The sequence below is a fragment of the Rhinopithecus bieti genome, unplaced genomic scaffold, assembly GCF_001698545.2.
Source record: "Rhinopithecus bieti isolate Rb0 unplaced genomic scaffold, ASM169854v2 scaffold_10589, whole genome shotgun sequence".
NCBI lineage: Eukaryota > Metazoa > Chordata > Mammalia > Primates > Cercopithecidae > Rhinopithecus > Rhinopithecus bieti.
In genome coordinates, this window is record NW_016807065.1 from 2,224,097 (window position 1) to 2,239,172 (window position 15,076).

Genomic DNA, 15,076 nt, shown 5'->3' on the forward strand with positions numbered 1-15,076 from the left:
CCGTTCCTACAAAAAGTAATGAAAAAACTGGGCATGGTGGTGCTGGCCTTTAGTCCCAACTACTCAGGAAGCCACGGCGGGAGGATCGCTTGAACCCAGGAAGTGGAGGCTGCAGTGAACTATGATTGCACCACTGTACTGCAGCCTGGGTGACAGAGTGAGACCCTGTCTCTAAAAAGTAAATGAATAATGAACATCTCATATCTGTGGGAGGAAAGATGCTGCCTTAGGTATAGTCGGGTGAGAGCAGATCTTCCAGAGTTCCTAGACATACCTGATCAGCAGCCCTAAGGCAAACCTTTTTCATATACCTGCCTTGTGCAGTCATTTGTACTGGTGAATGTTATAAGTATGCATTGTTTATGAGCCCTGTCCTAGACGGGAGCAGTTTTCCCGGATTCCTTAGTCTTTCCATCCTGAAAATGGTTCTGGCTGCCAGGATGAAGTGGGAGAGAGGTGATGAGAGTCAGGGCCTTGGACTCCAGGATCTGGTGTGCTGTTGCCTTAGAAACAGCAGAGGTCTCAGTGTCAGGGCTGTTTTGTTTCGTTCCTCAAGGAATGACATCGAGGGCTTATCTCAGGTATGACAAGGACAGATATCCCATTTTAAAATTTTTAATGTTTTTATTTTTTGTTGAGATGGAGTCTCACTATGTTGTCCAGGATGGTCTTAAACTCCTAGCCTCAAGTGATCCTCCTACCTCAGCCTCCCAACGTACTGGGATTATAGGCATGAGCCCCGCCGCATTGTTGTTTTAACAGTGAGGCCGGGTGGGCGCTGCCCACTGCCACACATGCTACTGTGAGAGGTGTTATTCTCATGGCTGCGTTACCCAGCATTCTCCGCCTGGCTCAAATTCCAAAGCTGGTCTGCCTTCCTTGAGGTGTCTGGGTTGAAGACAAGGCTGGGGAAGCTTCTCTGGACAGAATGGAGCTGAATTTTAAAATCCAGCTGTAGGAATCCCACCATATAGTTGGCACTGCTCTTGACGGGGCAGGCTATATGGGCAGTGGCATTGGGTGAACTGCTTCTTAGCCTGGAAGGAAGACAGGGAAGGTTGGAGGAGGAGACATGGGACTCTGGCCTCAGTAATGAGGACAGGAAAAGAAAGGGGAAACCAGAGGAGTGGACATTTCTGGTCGAGCAGGAAAGTGAGTGGCAGGGCAACCACCAAGACAAAGTTATGGAAGGCAGTGGGGAGGGCGGGAGAGTCTAGAGGGAAAGATCTGCTCAGGAGGCCGAGAGAAGAGGAGGAAGAAAGACCCAAACTGCAGGGAGTTGGCCGTCAGTCCCTATCACGTCCAGAAAAGCCCAGAGAATTGGGTTGGAGGAAAAGAGAGATTTATGACTGTCAAGACCAGAGAAATCAGCAGGAGAAAAACTACCAACAATAGTAATTCTTAGGAAGGTCCAGTCGCATTGACTCATGTCTGTAATCCCAACACTTGGGGGCCAAAGCAGGAGGCTCACTTGAGCCCGGGAATTTGGGACCAGTCTGGACAACACAGACCCTGTCTCTACAAAAAATGTAAAAATTAGCCCAGTGTGGTGGCACACACCTGTGGTCCCAGCTACTCTGGAGGCAGGAGGATCACTTGAGCCTAAGAGTTTGAGACCATACTGGACAACACAGTGAGACCCTGTCTCAAAAAAAAAAAAAGAAAATCACCCTTGGGCTAGTGAGTTGCCCCGTGGGAGCTGGTGTCCTCTTGTGTCTGTTGAGAGGGTGAATCTGTTTAATGGCACTTGAAGGCACTCGCTTACCTTAGCTGATAGGGCCATAGCCTGAAGCCCAGTTTTATTTTGGAGCAGGTAATCCTTCTCTGCATGCATCGTGCAGCTTCACAGATGCTGGCTTCACAGATATACGGTACTCAGATATTCCCAAACTGACCCTCAGACCTTTACTTTTTTAATTTGAGAAAGTTCCAGAGGGAAGCATGGCTTTAGGAACTGTTTTGTCATCTACCTTAATCCTTATTACAGCATCTGTACGTTTTCAGAAGGCTTTATTTTAGTTTAGTTTGGTTTTAGTTTGATGAGGTTGGTTGTTTGTTTTTTTTCCTAGAGATGGGGTCTCTCTGTGTTGCCCAGGTTGGTCTCAAACTCCTGGCCTCCAGTGATCCTCCCACCTTGGCCTCTGAAAGTCCTGGGATTCTGGGCTTGAGCCACCACGCCTGGCCCAGAAAGGCTTGTTTTTTATGTAAATAAAAGTATCACTGTGGAAAGATCCCCATGTGTATGGTCAAGTTTGGTGAGCCTGCAGTTGCTGGTGTCCCAGGGCCCTTCCCTGTCCCTTGAGTTCTCAGCCCTCAGTGTTTTGGCCCCTGGCCCTCGTGGGATGTTGAACTGCAGCCACAGAAGGTTGGTTGCCTGGTGCTTGGGAAGGAATTCTTGGGCCCTACAGTGGCCCTGGCAAAGGTGTGCTCTAACCAAAGACCACTGGGCTGTGAACCCTTGGGGGTGGGTCATGATGAGGGGAAGGTGCAAAATCTGGAAAAAGGAGTTCAGCCCCTGCACATACCCCACAGTACGAGGAGAGTTTCCTCCAGGGAGAGCTGAGGCTGTCAGCGCCTGCAGAGCGTTTCTACCCTCAATGGAGGACCAGGAGAAGCGCCCATCATCTAAAATGTGGGGAACCGCAGGAACCCCTAAACAGAAACCCCCACATACACAGTGGGAGGAGTGGAGGTCACCAACCAGCCCCTCAGAGTCAGCTCCCTATAGAACAGGGTCCCGCCCCTCCATTACCATATTTAATTCCTTCCAGTTTAAAACAGTGTCGTGGTTTTGACCCATGCAGGTGTCTCGACTGTGAGCACCTCGTGGCTGCGCAGAGCGGGATGGGGCCCAGCGGCCATGGTCAGCATGCGTCCAGGCCTTGCCCCATCACCAGGCTGCCTGCGCTGACCGTGGCCTGACGCTTGCTCTCTGTCCGCCAGGTTCTCCCCCATGGGCGTCGATCACATGAGCGGTCTCTCTGGCGTCAACGTGCCCGGAAACGCCTCCTCCGGCTGGTGCATTTTCATCTACAACCTGGGGCAGGACGCCGATGAGGGGATCCTCTGGCAGATGTTTGGGCCCTTTGGCGCCGTCACCAATGTGAAAGTGATCCGCGACTTCAACACCAACAAGTGCAAAGGGTTTGGCTTTGTGACCATGACAAACTATGAAGAAGCCGCGATGGCCATAGCCAGCCTGAACGGCTACCGCCTGGGGACGAAGATCTTAAGGTTTCTTCAACAAAGTCCCACAATAACTCGCTCTGCTTTTTTTTGTACGGAATAGTAATTAAGAGTGAAGGAGTTGAACTTTCTTGTTATGACAACTCATTTTGCGCCATTTTCACAGTGTTTGTCTTTGCTGAAATGAGATGAGGTTTTATACTCGGATGCAACCGAATGTTCAATGTTGAAATCCCACATGTTAGACCAATCTTATTTCGTAAGTTATTTTAAGATATATATTAACAGATCTAAGTAGAACTGCATTGATACCAGTCCCTCTGGATGGTGGTACCTGAGCAGCTTAACCTCTAAGACTGTCTAACCGTGCGCGTTTCATTCAATGTCTCCAAAGACTGGGTAGCAAAAAAACACTTTTTAGTTTAGTTTTTAATCTAAAGAATGTTAGACAGTGCTGAGTGTGCTTCTCACCGTTCAACATTGTACATGTATCTTGGTGACAGGAGTTCTTTTCAGGCAGTTCCGTTGCCACCTCCTGCCCTCGTCCCGGCCTGCCAAGTGGTCCTGGGAATGGCGTGGGCCTGTCCAGCAGGCCACCACTGGGCCGGCGCATCCGCGCCTCCAGAGAGGACACCCAACGATGTTCGTCAAGCCCAGCCCATACGAATGGACCCAAGAGTTTTCAGGGAACTCCAGTATTTCAAGTTAGATCTAGCTCCAGCCGCTGAGAGTAAACTCGTGCCCCGATTCTGTCCACACATGCTGACAGCCGCCACACATTGGTCCGTTGTCAGATAATTCTCCCGTTTTCCAGCTTTAACCAGCTTGGAGGTAGACTCTTTTTTTACAAACACAAAACATTTGAGCATTGATTTCTCGATAGCCCCTTCTCCGGGTGAGCGCTTGACCTTTTTCTGTTTAGTCCAATTTTGGTTTTGGAATTTGCTTTGTATGAACACTCAGCAGAAAGTACTTTCTTGCAGTTATTATTAACAAACCTTTGATTTGTAGTTTTAAAAGATTAACCCTCAAAGTTCTCTTCATAACTGCCTTGACATTTTGGGTTGTTCTGTTCTGTTAATTTTCTTTTGCTTTTTTGTGTTTTTTGTTTGTTTTTACTTTTGCATTTAAGACCATTAAATTTGATTTTGTTTTGCTCGAATTTTGTTTTGTTTTTTATTTTACCTTTTCTTTCTTTTTGGCTAGGGAAGGTGCAGGCGGCCCAGCATTCAGGGAGGAGTCATAAGATCTTAAGAAACCAATACTTGCCTCAAGCAAAAGCATTTCTGAATATGTGACGCAGAAATGTGCAGTTACAGGCTGGTGGCTTTTAAACCGGGAGCCGGAAGGAAGGGTGAAAGAGAAAGCCTGTGAAATAGGCAGGGCCAGATCGCCCAAAACTCCTCAGGACTGGGATCTGGCATTTATAAATAACTAGTATACAGAGAGAATCACAAACAGGATAACTTAGTACCAGCAGTTTTTAACCTTGACGTGAGACTAAAACGTGACCGTAGGCTGTTTTTTAATTATTGCTCTCATGAGATGACGGCTGTATTTATCTGTTTATTTATACCGATCTATTTATTTATTTATTTATTTATTGAAGTGGGAAATTGAGCAATAGGCAGGCACCACCGTCCCCAGAGCAGGTCAGCATCTCAAGAGGCCCCTGGACAATTGAGGATGCCCATCCCCTCCTCTTTCCCTGATCTTTTACTGAGGGGCTGTGTGCGCGATCCTTGCAAATTGATGATGTTGCCATCTGTACCCAGGCCGCGTCTCATAAAAGTCGGCCTGGTGCCAGAGAGGACCTCCTTTCTCCCACAGAATCCCAGATCCTCAGGAAAAGCCAAAACCGAGGCCCGTTTGCCCAGATTTGACACAAAAGAGGGTCCCTGCTCTGTTGCCGGAGAGCAGTCTCCACCCTGGGACCAGAATGTTTTCCTGGAAAAAGAAGCCTTTCAGGTTTCCCCGGGCCAAATAGAAGGTGGGAGCCAACATCTTCATATGGAAGGTGGGAGCCAACACCTTCTGATGGAAGGTGGGAGCCAAAACCTTCTGATGGAAGGTGGGAGCCAACATCTTCTGATGGAAGGCTGGATTCCCGCTTCTGAAACTCCCCCTGGAGTCTCACTGCCATACATGCCCGTAGCTAGCATTCAACAGAGAACTCTCTGTCTTAAGCTTCAACTGTGAAAATGATGACGGGCTTGTAGCCAGCACCTCAGCTTCTTTCCTCGCCCCCTTTTATCTGAATCCTATCAGTTGTTCTGATGCTGGGACAGGTGAGAAGAAACTGTGAAGTGTATGAGCCTTTGAGAGTTCCCTGAAGTTTCTCAGTTCAGGAACATTCTCATTGTATGTGGTCTCCGCTGTTTGAACAGCCTTCTAGCTAAAAAATTCCAATGCCTTTATTTGGGAGTCTTAACTTGCAAGCTTGTGGAAGGATTTAGCTTTTGAACTGTCACTCCTGAAAAGCAATCTCCGTTCCCATCGAGGTTCTAGTTGCTGGCCCTGTGCCCTCAAAGTTCATTACATCTTGCCAAGGCCTGTTTGCAAAGGGGAGATCCCTTTTCTTAAAAAAGGCACAACTCAAAAGAAACCATTTCTTTAAAAATTTTACATAGATGAGTCATATTTGTATTTAACAAAAGTGAGTGCTCTCCTTTTATTTGGGAATTTCGATGAAAAGGGTTCAGAGTAGATAATGTTCATTTATCAAAAACCTGGTTTGGGAAATACCAAAGAGGCTTTGATTGAATTCCCTTTTGACCTGTGTGTGACTTCCTCCGGTAGTTAGAGCCCAGGCAACTCCGAATTTGTGAACCTGCTTCCTGACGAATTCTCCCTTGTTCCCCCTTGGCTCTGCCATTATTTCGTTTTCAGTGTGATTTGCCAAGCCACAGTTTTCTGTGCTGGCTGTGCCTCTAGTCACAGCTCTGTGACTGATTCCCTCCCGGGTGCTGAGTCCCCTCCTTAGCCACTATCCTGCGTGAATATCCTGAAATTCATGGACTTCCTCAGGGGCCTGCCCGCAGGTGATGCTGGGTGGGTTCCACCACCTTCTCCTGGAAGGTGAGCCTTTTCCTGGCCAAGGGCAGCTGCCTTAACCTCTGAGAGTCTGCGCTTGGCCTTAGTCCTGGAGACCCAGTCTCCAGGGACTGAATCGTGCTGCTGTCGGGAGCCAAGGCCGGCCCTTTGGAGCTGGCAGCCCAGGGGTCCCTGCTGGATCAGAGAAATAGAAGCACCCGAAGATGGTTAGTGGCAATTCCTTGACCAGTTTGCTTCCAAACGAAGGCCATATGTCCACCAGGCATTGAAAAGACATGACTTACCCAGTCCTGCATCGGACTTGAAAATCGAAATTGACATCACTCAGCTGTTACATTTCACATCCCATTCAGCCGGGTTTTATTTCCATGTGCTTTTCGCAGCCTTCCTGTGTTGGATGAAAGAGAATAAGAATTCAGCTGACAGGAGGCCTCTATCCTCTGTCCCTCCACCCCTCCCTCCACCTCAATCCCCTCCCATCTTCCCCAGACCTACCTCACCTACTAGGACCTGAGGCAGCTCCTTAGCAGAGACCCCTGGGGTTCAGCAGACTCGGGGGGTCAGGGAGTCCTGTCCCCAAACTTCCCAAGACAGCCCTGAAGTCACAAGTGCTTTTTTTTTTGAGTGGCATTGGCAATTGGCATGTAACGATGGCAGTAGAATCTGCATCTCGGATCCCAGGCAGGGTTCACGTTTCCAAACCTTTTGAGTTCCCCTGACTTCTAATGGCCGGATCCTATTTTTCTACCTTTCAGTGACATCATTCAGGTTTTTTTCTTGGCCATTTAAAAAAAGCAATTTTTTTTTCTCACTTGTAAGTCACCGCCAGTACCTAAGTTTGGCTAACGGAGACTTTGACAGGACTGGATTTTTCTTCCACTAGAAGAGAAGGCTTTTCCATTGGTTTGGGGCCACCTCTTTGACCATGACCATGTGATGTTCCGTTTACAGTGACTTGCTTTGGGGGAGGGGAGGCTCTCTTAACCGATTCCCATGTTGTACAGTAGATGGTTAGACCTTTTGTATATTAGCGTGTTTTAAGTTATTGATTTGTTTTATATAAAATAATTTATTTTCAGGTGCCATTTTCATTTTAACTTTGTTTTACATGGGTTTGTTTTCAATAAAGTCTGACACTGGTGTCCAAAAGTCAACAACAAAATGAATCCCATTGTGTTCTTTTGAAGATGCTTATGTAACTTTTAAGTTTTTTAAATTATTTCCAGAAAAAAAAAAAAAGAAAGAAAGAAAAGCCCTCACCGGTTTTCCATCAGCCCATTGCCTTTTATTTTATTTTAATCCTTGTGAATAAATGTTCTGTAGTGTTTTAGGAGGAAAAAGCAAACCTAGATTTTGATAACCCAGAAGACTTCAGAGTAATAAAGAAACTTTGAAAGAAGACCATTTTTCAAAATTTTAGTGAAGTGTGAATATTTTTTGTCAATGGCTTTCTCAAAGAGAATGAAACTTTTGCACCATTTTCAGAGTTTTTATAGAGATGCCAAATTGATATATTTACATGTAATGGAAACATGAAAAAGTTTTATTAAACAATTGTTCATAGCTGTGTAGACATTTTAATTCAGTTTCCAAAGCTCTCAAAAAAGCGTATTTTTGAAGTACGGAGTGATGCGGTTTGGGGCGTGGCTTACAGTTCCAAACGACTCAATTGTCCGGATACTCAGTTCTTTCTACAGGTATCAGGTTCGTGTTAAACGCTGTATGTTAACTATGACTGGAATTCTGTGATATTTTGGTAATAAATGAAGTGGGATCATTGAGATGTGCTGGTGTAGGGGTGATGGTGTGTCACTTGTGAGCAGCCCACAGCCCAGTAATAGAGTGCTAGGGGATGGGGACCTCCTCCCTCCAAGGTAAGCCTGGGCCAGGCCCTGGGAGCCCACGAGGGGACACCCACTTCGGGTGTGCCCTGTGCTGGCTCACCCACGGCCCTTCAGCTCCCATCCAGATGCCCCTCTTCTCTAGGTTCACAGGTCAGTGGGCCCACTGAGTGGCCCCTGGATATGGCCCCCCTCCGTCTGCTTCCCACACCAGTGCTCCCCGAACAGTGACCCGGGGATCCTGCCTCTTCCCCCATCTGTATGTGGAACCATAGTCACTTGCGAGCCCTGGGACCGTCCTGAGTGTCCCCTCCGTGAGACTGATCTCCTTTGGGATGGGAATGGTTAGGGGTCTCAAGGTCAGAGAGTCCAGGTTCAAATCCTGGCTCTGACACCACTCCCCAGCGTGCGACCCGGGGGAAAGTCTCTGGCTCTCTGAGTCTCCGCTCTACCCTCTGTGAAATGGGTCCACGCTGCCCACCCCCTCCAGATCCTCAGGAAAATGAGATCAAGTAGGAATGGTGACAGTTGCTACCAAGACTCCGCCGAGGACTGGATGGTCGCGCCCAGCACCCAGAGAGTTGAGCTAACATAGGCCACGGGCGGGCCTCTCGGAAAGCATTTACGGAGCCCATTTTCAAGTTGCTGGTTTCTCTATTGCTTGTGGGTCTTGTGGGTCTGCGTTCACCATCTTCTCTTCCAGACGTGACTGATCCCTCGGCTTCCGGGAAAACGCCGTGTTATCCGACACCACCTGGGGCCAAAGGGCCAGGGTGGTGCTCTAGCCAGAGCCCTGACAGTGCTCAGGGCTGTCCCTCAGCTGTTCAGAGCCCAGGGGCCTCTGGGCAGCTCCCACAGGCTCAGGCTAGTGGATCTCCTGACCGCCCAACCTGTAAACCCAGGAGAAGGGGTCTGGGTGTCTGCGCCTCCCAAACTTAAGAATGCATCTGCCTCCCACAGGGGAGCATCGTTTCAAAGCAGATTCAGCTTCTGCAGGTCTGGTGTGGGCCTGGAAATCTGCATTTCTTTCTTTTCTTTCTTTCTCTTCTTTCTTTCTCTTTTCTCTCTTTTCTTTTTTGTTTTCTTTTTTTTTTTTTTTTTCCTTAAGACAGAGTCTCGCTTTGTTGCCCAGGCTGCACTGCCGCAATCTCGGCTCACTACAACCTCCACCTTCTGGGCTCAAGCAATTCTCCTGCTTCAGCCACCCGAACAACTGGGATTACAGGCCCACGCCACCATGCCCGGCTAATTTTTGTATTTTTAGTAGAGATGGGGTTTCACCACGTTGGCCAGGCTGGCCTCAAACTCCTGACCTCAGGTGATCCACCCGCCTCAGCCTCCCAAAGTGCTGGGAGTACAGGTGTGAGCCACAGCGCCTGGCCTGAGAACCTGTATTTCTCCTGGGTGACGCCAGTGTCAGAGACTCACCTAGAGAAGCAAGAAGTTTAGAGGAGTCCCCTATGTGGGACGAACCTTAATGAAACCTGACAGCCCCCGTCTCCACCTCTGCTCCAGGGATGGCTTCCATCCCCGCCTCACCCCAGAATTCAGAGCCAGAGAGGCCCAGCCCCGAGCGAGGCCCCTGTGCACGGCAGGCGACACTCAGGTTCCACCAGACCTCTCCAGACCCCTGCCTCTATGGGGGCTGGTTTCATTGCTCCCTTCAAGGTCAAGGGTCTGAGGCATGCATCCTTTTGTCCTTGGGTTTTGTGTGTGTGTGTGTTTCAACCTCAATAATTTCTTAGCACAATTTAAAAGGATTTCTGGAAGAGAAAGAGAAACATGCCTGCATTGTCCAGAGAACCACGGTTTGTGTTCAGTAATACGAGAGCCAAGCTGTGACATGAGAGTGTTTTTATTGGGGTGGGGGGAGCACAGCGAATAGACCTCAACCGTCTGCTGCCCCAGGTCCTCTGACTTCAGGAAGCCTTTTTTTTTTTTTTGAGATGGAGTCTTGCCCTGTCGCCCAGGCTGGACTTCAGTGGCGTGATCTCGACTCACTGCAATCTCCACCTCCCTAGTTCAAGCAATTATCCTGCCTCAGCCTCCCGAGTAGCTGGGATTACAGGCGCACACCACCACTCCCGGCTAATTTTTTGTATTTTTAGTAGAGGCGGGGTTCACCATATTGGCCAGGCTGGTCTCAAACTCCTGACCTCAGGTGATCCTCCCACCTCGGCCTCCCAAAGTGCTGGGATTACAGGTGTGAGCCACCTACCTTGCCTGGCCAGGAAACCACCTTAACGTCCCGCAGCAGCCCTGCGGACGAGGGAGCGCTGGTCCCAGGTTAAGGGATTAAACGTTCTACTCCACCCAGGAGGGCCCACCCATTGAGCAGCAGGGAGAACAGACTGGGCACCCCTGCCCCACACAGTAGGGGTGCTGAGTGCCGGGACGCTCAGGGCAGCGGGGGCAGGGCCTTTAAGGGAGTGACGGGAACAGGAAGAACGCAATAGTGAATGTTAGCTTTTTGCTTTACACAGTACTTTACCGTTCATGCACCCATTTCACAGATGACACAGCGGAACTTGGTGGATTGGAAAACACACACTGTGCTGGTGATAATTTTCTTAGTTTGGCGTAGAGCATCCTGGCTTTCGGCCGCCCCCTTAGTTTTGTGCCTCTGAACTGTTTCAGGGTTTAGACATGGACGGGAAGTTGAGGGTGGGCAGGAGGCTGAGTACTGCCTGCATGACCTGCAGGGGTAGACAGGGCTCAGGGGCTCACATTCAGACACCAGGGGGCCTGGACATCTCCCATGCTCGCGCCACAGGTCTTGCGGCTGCCCCAAACCAAGCCAGGAAATCCCCCCTCGAGTTCCTCCAAGGAGAAGAGACGGCTCCCGATCCCCGCCCCACCCCAGAATTCAGAGCCCGAGAGGCCCAGCCCCGAGCCAGGGCCCTGTGTGTTGCGGGGGACGCTCGAGTTCCACCAGACCCCTCCGGACGCCCGCCTCTCGTGGGGGCTATTTCCATTGCTCCCTTCAAGGTCAAAGGTCTGAGGCCTGCATCCTTTTTCCCTTGGGCTTCGTGTGTGTGTGTTTCAACCTCAGTAATTTCTTAGCACAATTTAAAAGGATTTCTGGAAGAGAAGGAGAAACTGACACCTGTGTTGTCTGGAGAACCACGGTTTGTGTTCAGTAATACGAGTCCTGACATGACAGTGTTTTTACTGGGAGGCGAGGGGCGGGGAGGGTGTGGGTTCCCTCCCACCACAGTGTCCTCAGAGCCTGAGGAGTTCTCAACAACCTGTCCTGAGAACTGGTATGAGGAGGGAGGATCGCCTGAGATCAGGAGTTCAAAACCAGCCTGGGCAACATCATGAGAGTCTATCTCTACAAAACATGTAAAAATGAGGCCGGGTATGATGGTTCACACCTGTAATCCCAGCACTTTGGGAGGCTGAGGTGGGCGGATCACTTGAGGTCAGGAGTTCCAGACCAGCGTGCCCAACATGGCGAAACCCCGTCTCTATTAAAAATACAAAAATTAGCTGGGCATGGTGGTGTGTGCCTGTAATCCCAGCTACTCGGGAGACTGAGGCAGAAGAATCGCTTAAACCTGGGAGGTGGAGGGTGCAGAGAGCCCAGATCATGTCACTGCACTCCAGCCTAGGTGACAGAGCAAGATGCTATTAAAAAAAAAAAAAAGTTATAAAAAAAAAAAAAAAAAAAAAAAAAGCCGAGCACAGTGGCTCAAGCCTGTAATCCCAGCACTTTGGGAGGCTGAGGTGGGAAGATCACCTGAGGTCAGGAGTTCAAGACCAGCCTGGCCAACATAGTGAAACCCCATCTCTACTAAAATACAAAATTAGTCAAGCGTGGTGGCGGGTGCCTGTAATCCCAGCTACTTGGGAGACTGAGGCAGGAGAATCACTTGAACTCGGAAGGCAGAGGTTGCAGTGAGTCAAGTTCACGCCATTGCACTCTAGCCTGGGCAACAAGAACGAGACTCCATCTCAAAAAAAAAAAAAAAAAAGGGCCAGGAGTGGTGACATGCACCTGTATTCCCAGCTACTTGGGAGGCTGAGGTAACAGGATCACTTGAGCCCAGGAGTTCGAGGCTGCAGTGAGCTATAAAAGAAAAAAAAGGAAAGGAAAAATGTGCAGGGCCTGTTGGTCAAAGATGACTAAATTTCAAAATGGTTGCTGGGTGCGGTGGCTCACACCTGTAATCCCAGCACTTTGGGAGGCCAAGGCAGGTGGATCACGAGGTCAGGAGTTCAAGACCAGCCCGACCAATATGGTGAAACCCCATCTCTACTAAAAATACAAAAATTAGCCAGGCGTGGTGGTGGGTGCCTGTAATCCCAGCTACTCGGGAGGCTGAGGCAGGAGAATCAGTTGAACCCAAGAGGCAGAGGTTGCAGTGAGCCGAGATTGTGCCACTGCACTCCGGCCTCGGCAACAGAGCAAAACTCCGTCTCAAAAAGAAAAAGGAATTTCAAAATGGCAACAGAAAGCATTAACCCAAGTGGAGGGGCCCTCGAAGAGCAGCTGCTGAAGGCCCTGGCTGGGGAATTCTCTCCCAGATACCTGAGGCAATTGAGTCTCCGCTCAGAAGTTTTCAGTTCATCTTAGGACTTCTCGTAGACCGTGGCCTTTCACCTTCATTGCAAGGATGGCATTTTGTCTGTTTGGGTTTCTCACGGTAAAGGGAGTTAATGCTGGGGGATGGTGGGGAAGAGAAGAGAGGAAAGGAGGAGGGGGAGAGAGAAGGAGAAGGAGGGAAGGAAGGAGGAGGAGAAGGAGGGAGGAGAGGAGAAGGGAGGAGGAGAGAGAGAGAAGGAGGAAGGGGAAAGAGGAGGGAAGGGAAGGAGAGGAAGGGAGGAGGAGGGAGGGAGGAGGAGAGGGAGGAGGAGGAGGAGAGGGAGGAGGAGGAGGAGAGGGAGGAGGAGGTGGAGGAGGACAGGTAGGAGGAATGGAATGGCAGTCGGCCGAGGACCTGTGGAATGCGTGGGGCCTGGGTCAGGAGAGGAAATTGCAGCTGAGAGAGCCAGTGCATGGAGGGAGGAGAGGGAGCAGGCCTGGGTAAGGCCACTGAATCAGGCTCCTTTCCAGTTGATGGAACCCAGGATAAAAGATTGGGGGAAGGGTGTACCTAGGAAGGGGCAGTTGACAAGGGGATTTGTGACAGGCCCCAGTGCCAGTTTCTATCAAGTCAAGCCTCATGGAGACAGGCCTGTGGGTCCTCAGCGAAAGCCATGCATCCCCCAACCCATAGCACGTGGCTGGCCACTGGCCAGCGTCAAAGACCTGGGGAAGTCGAGACCGTGGAAATAGCCTGTGATGGACCTGAGACCTCTCAGGAGAGATGCCCGAACCCCCCCACCCTGCCCAATAGGGCCGAGGGCCTCCGGAAAGTCTGGAATGCAGGCAGGAGGAAATGATGCCTTGGCCACAGCCAGTTTTGAATTTTTTGAGAGACAGTGTCTCACACTGTGTCACCCAGGCTAGAGTGGACATCATCATAGCTCACTGCAGCCTTGATATCCCGGGCTCAAGCGATCCTCCTACCTCAGCCTCCCGAGTACATGGGACTACAGGTACATGCCACTACACCCTGCTATTTATTTTATTAATTGTATTTTAATTTTTTTCTTTTCTTTTCTTTCTTTCTTTCTTTCTTTTTTTTTTTTTTTGGCACAGAGTCTCACTCTGTTGCCCAGGCTGGAGTGCAGTGTCGCAAACTTGGCTCACTACAACCTCCGCCTCCCGGGTTCGAGCAATTCTGTGCCTCAGCCTCCTGAGTAGCTGGGACTACAGGCACCCGCCACCATGCCCAGCTAATTTTTGTATTTTTAGTAGAGACGGGATTTCACCATCTTGGCCAGGCTGGTCTTGAATTCCTGACCTCAGGTGATCCACCTGCCTCGGCCTTCCAAAGTGCTGGGATTACAAGCGTGAGGCACCGTGCCCGGCTTCTATTTTAATTTTTGAGACAGGGTCTCCCTTTGTCGCCTAGGCTGGAGTGCAGTGATACAATCACAGCTCACAGCAGCCTTGAACGCCTGGGCTCAATCACTCCTCCCACTTCAGCTTCCCGAGTAACTGGGACCACAGGCATGTGCCACCATGTGCAGCTGACAGATTCTCTTTTACATGCTAGCTGCGTGGCCCGGGGCAACCCCCTTCAGCTCTGGAAGGCTTGGGCATGCACCGCTTTGGTATAAGAGAGCTAATGATAGCCCCTGCCTCCCAGGGTTGCTGGGTTCGTGTTAAATAAGATACGGCCTCCAATGGCCAGGCAGACACTTTGGCACAGAGGAGACAGGCACTAGTGCCAGCAGCTATAATTATACCTTGAGAAGGAGAACCGGAGATGGAGGAGTCCGCCGGGTAGAAGGTACAGAAGTGAAAAGGAAGCCAGACAGAAGGCAGACAGATGGCAGAGGCCTGCAGGCAGCAGCCAATGCGAGTGGGTGGGGGCCGGGAGCCAGAGGGAAGAGGCTGAGGGGCACCTGCATTGGTTTGCTCGGCCTGCAGGTAACAGAACACTCAGATCCCGTGGCTTCAGCAGTAGAGATGCATTGTCTCACAGTCCTGGAGGCTAGAAGTTTGAGATCAAGGTGACAGTAGGGTCCCTTTCTTCTGAGGCCTCTCTCCTTGGCTGGCAGATGGCCGTCTTCTTGTGTCTTCCCACAGTCATTCCTCTGTGTGTATCTGTGTCCTAATCTCCGCTTCGTTTTTTGCGGGGTGGCGGGGGACGAAGTCTCACTCTATCGCCCAAGCTGGAGTGTAGTGGCGCAATCTTGGCTCACTGCAACCTCCACCTCTCAGGTTCAAGTGATTCTCCTGCCTCACCCTCCAGAATAGCTGGGACCACAGGCACACGCCACCACGCCCGGCTAATTTTTGTATTTTTAGCAGAGATGGCGTTTCACTATGTTGGCCAGGCTGGTCTTGAACTCCTGACCTTGTGATCCACCCACCTTGGACTCCCAAAGTGCTGAGATTACAAGCTTGAGCCACTGCACCTGGCCTATTTCTGCTTCTT

At 50.1% G+C, this 15,076-nt stretch overlaps 1 protein-coding gene across 1 annotated transcript in view; it reads left to right on the forward strand.

Annotated features, from left to right (window-relative positions):
* Positions 1–8,356, forward strand: part of ELAVL1 (ELAV like RNA binding protein 1) — a 34,139-nt gene extending 25,783 nt beyond the window's left edge. The window contains 2 exon segments of the mRNA XM_017880042.1: positions 2,944–3,234; positions 8,296–8,356. Coding sequence (XP_017735531.1) covers positions 2,944–3,234; positions 8,296–8,356 — 352 coding nt within the window.
* Positions 8,357–15,076: the final 6,720 nt, after the last annotated feature.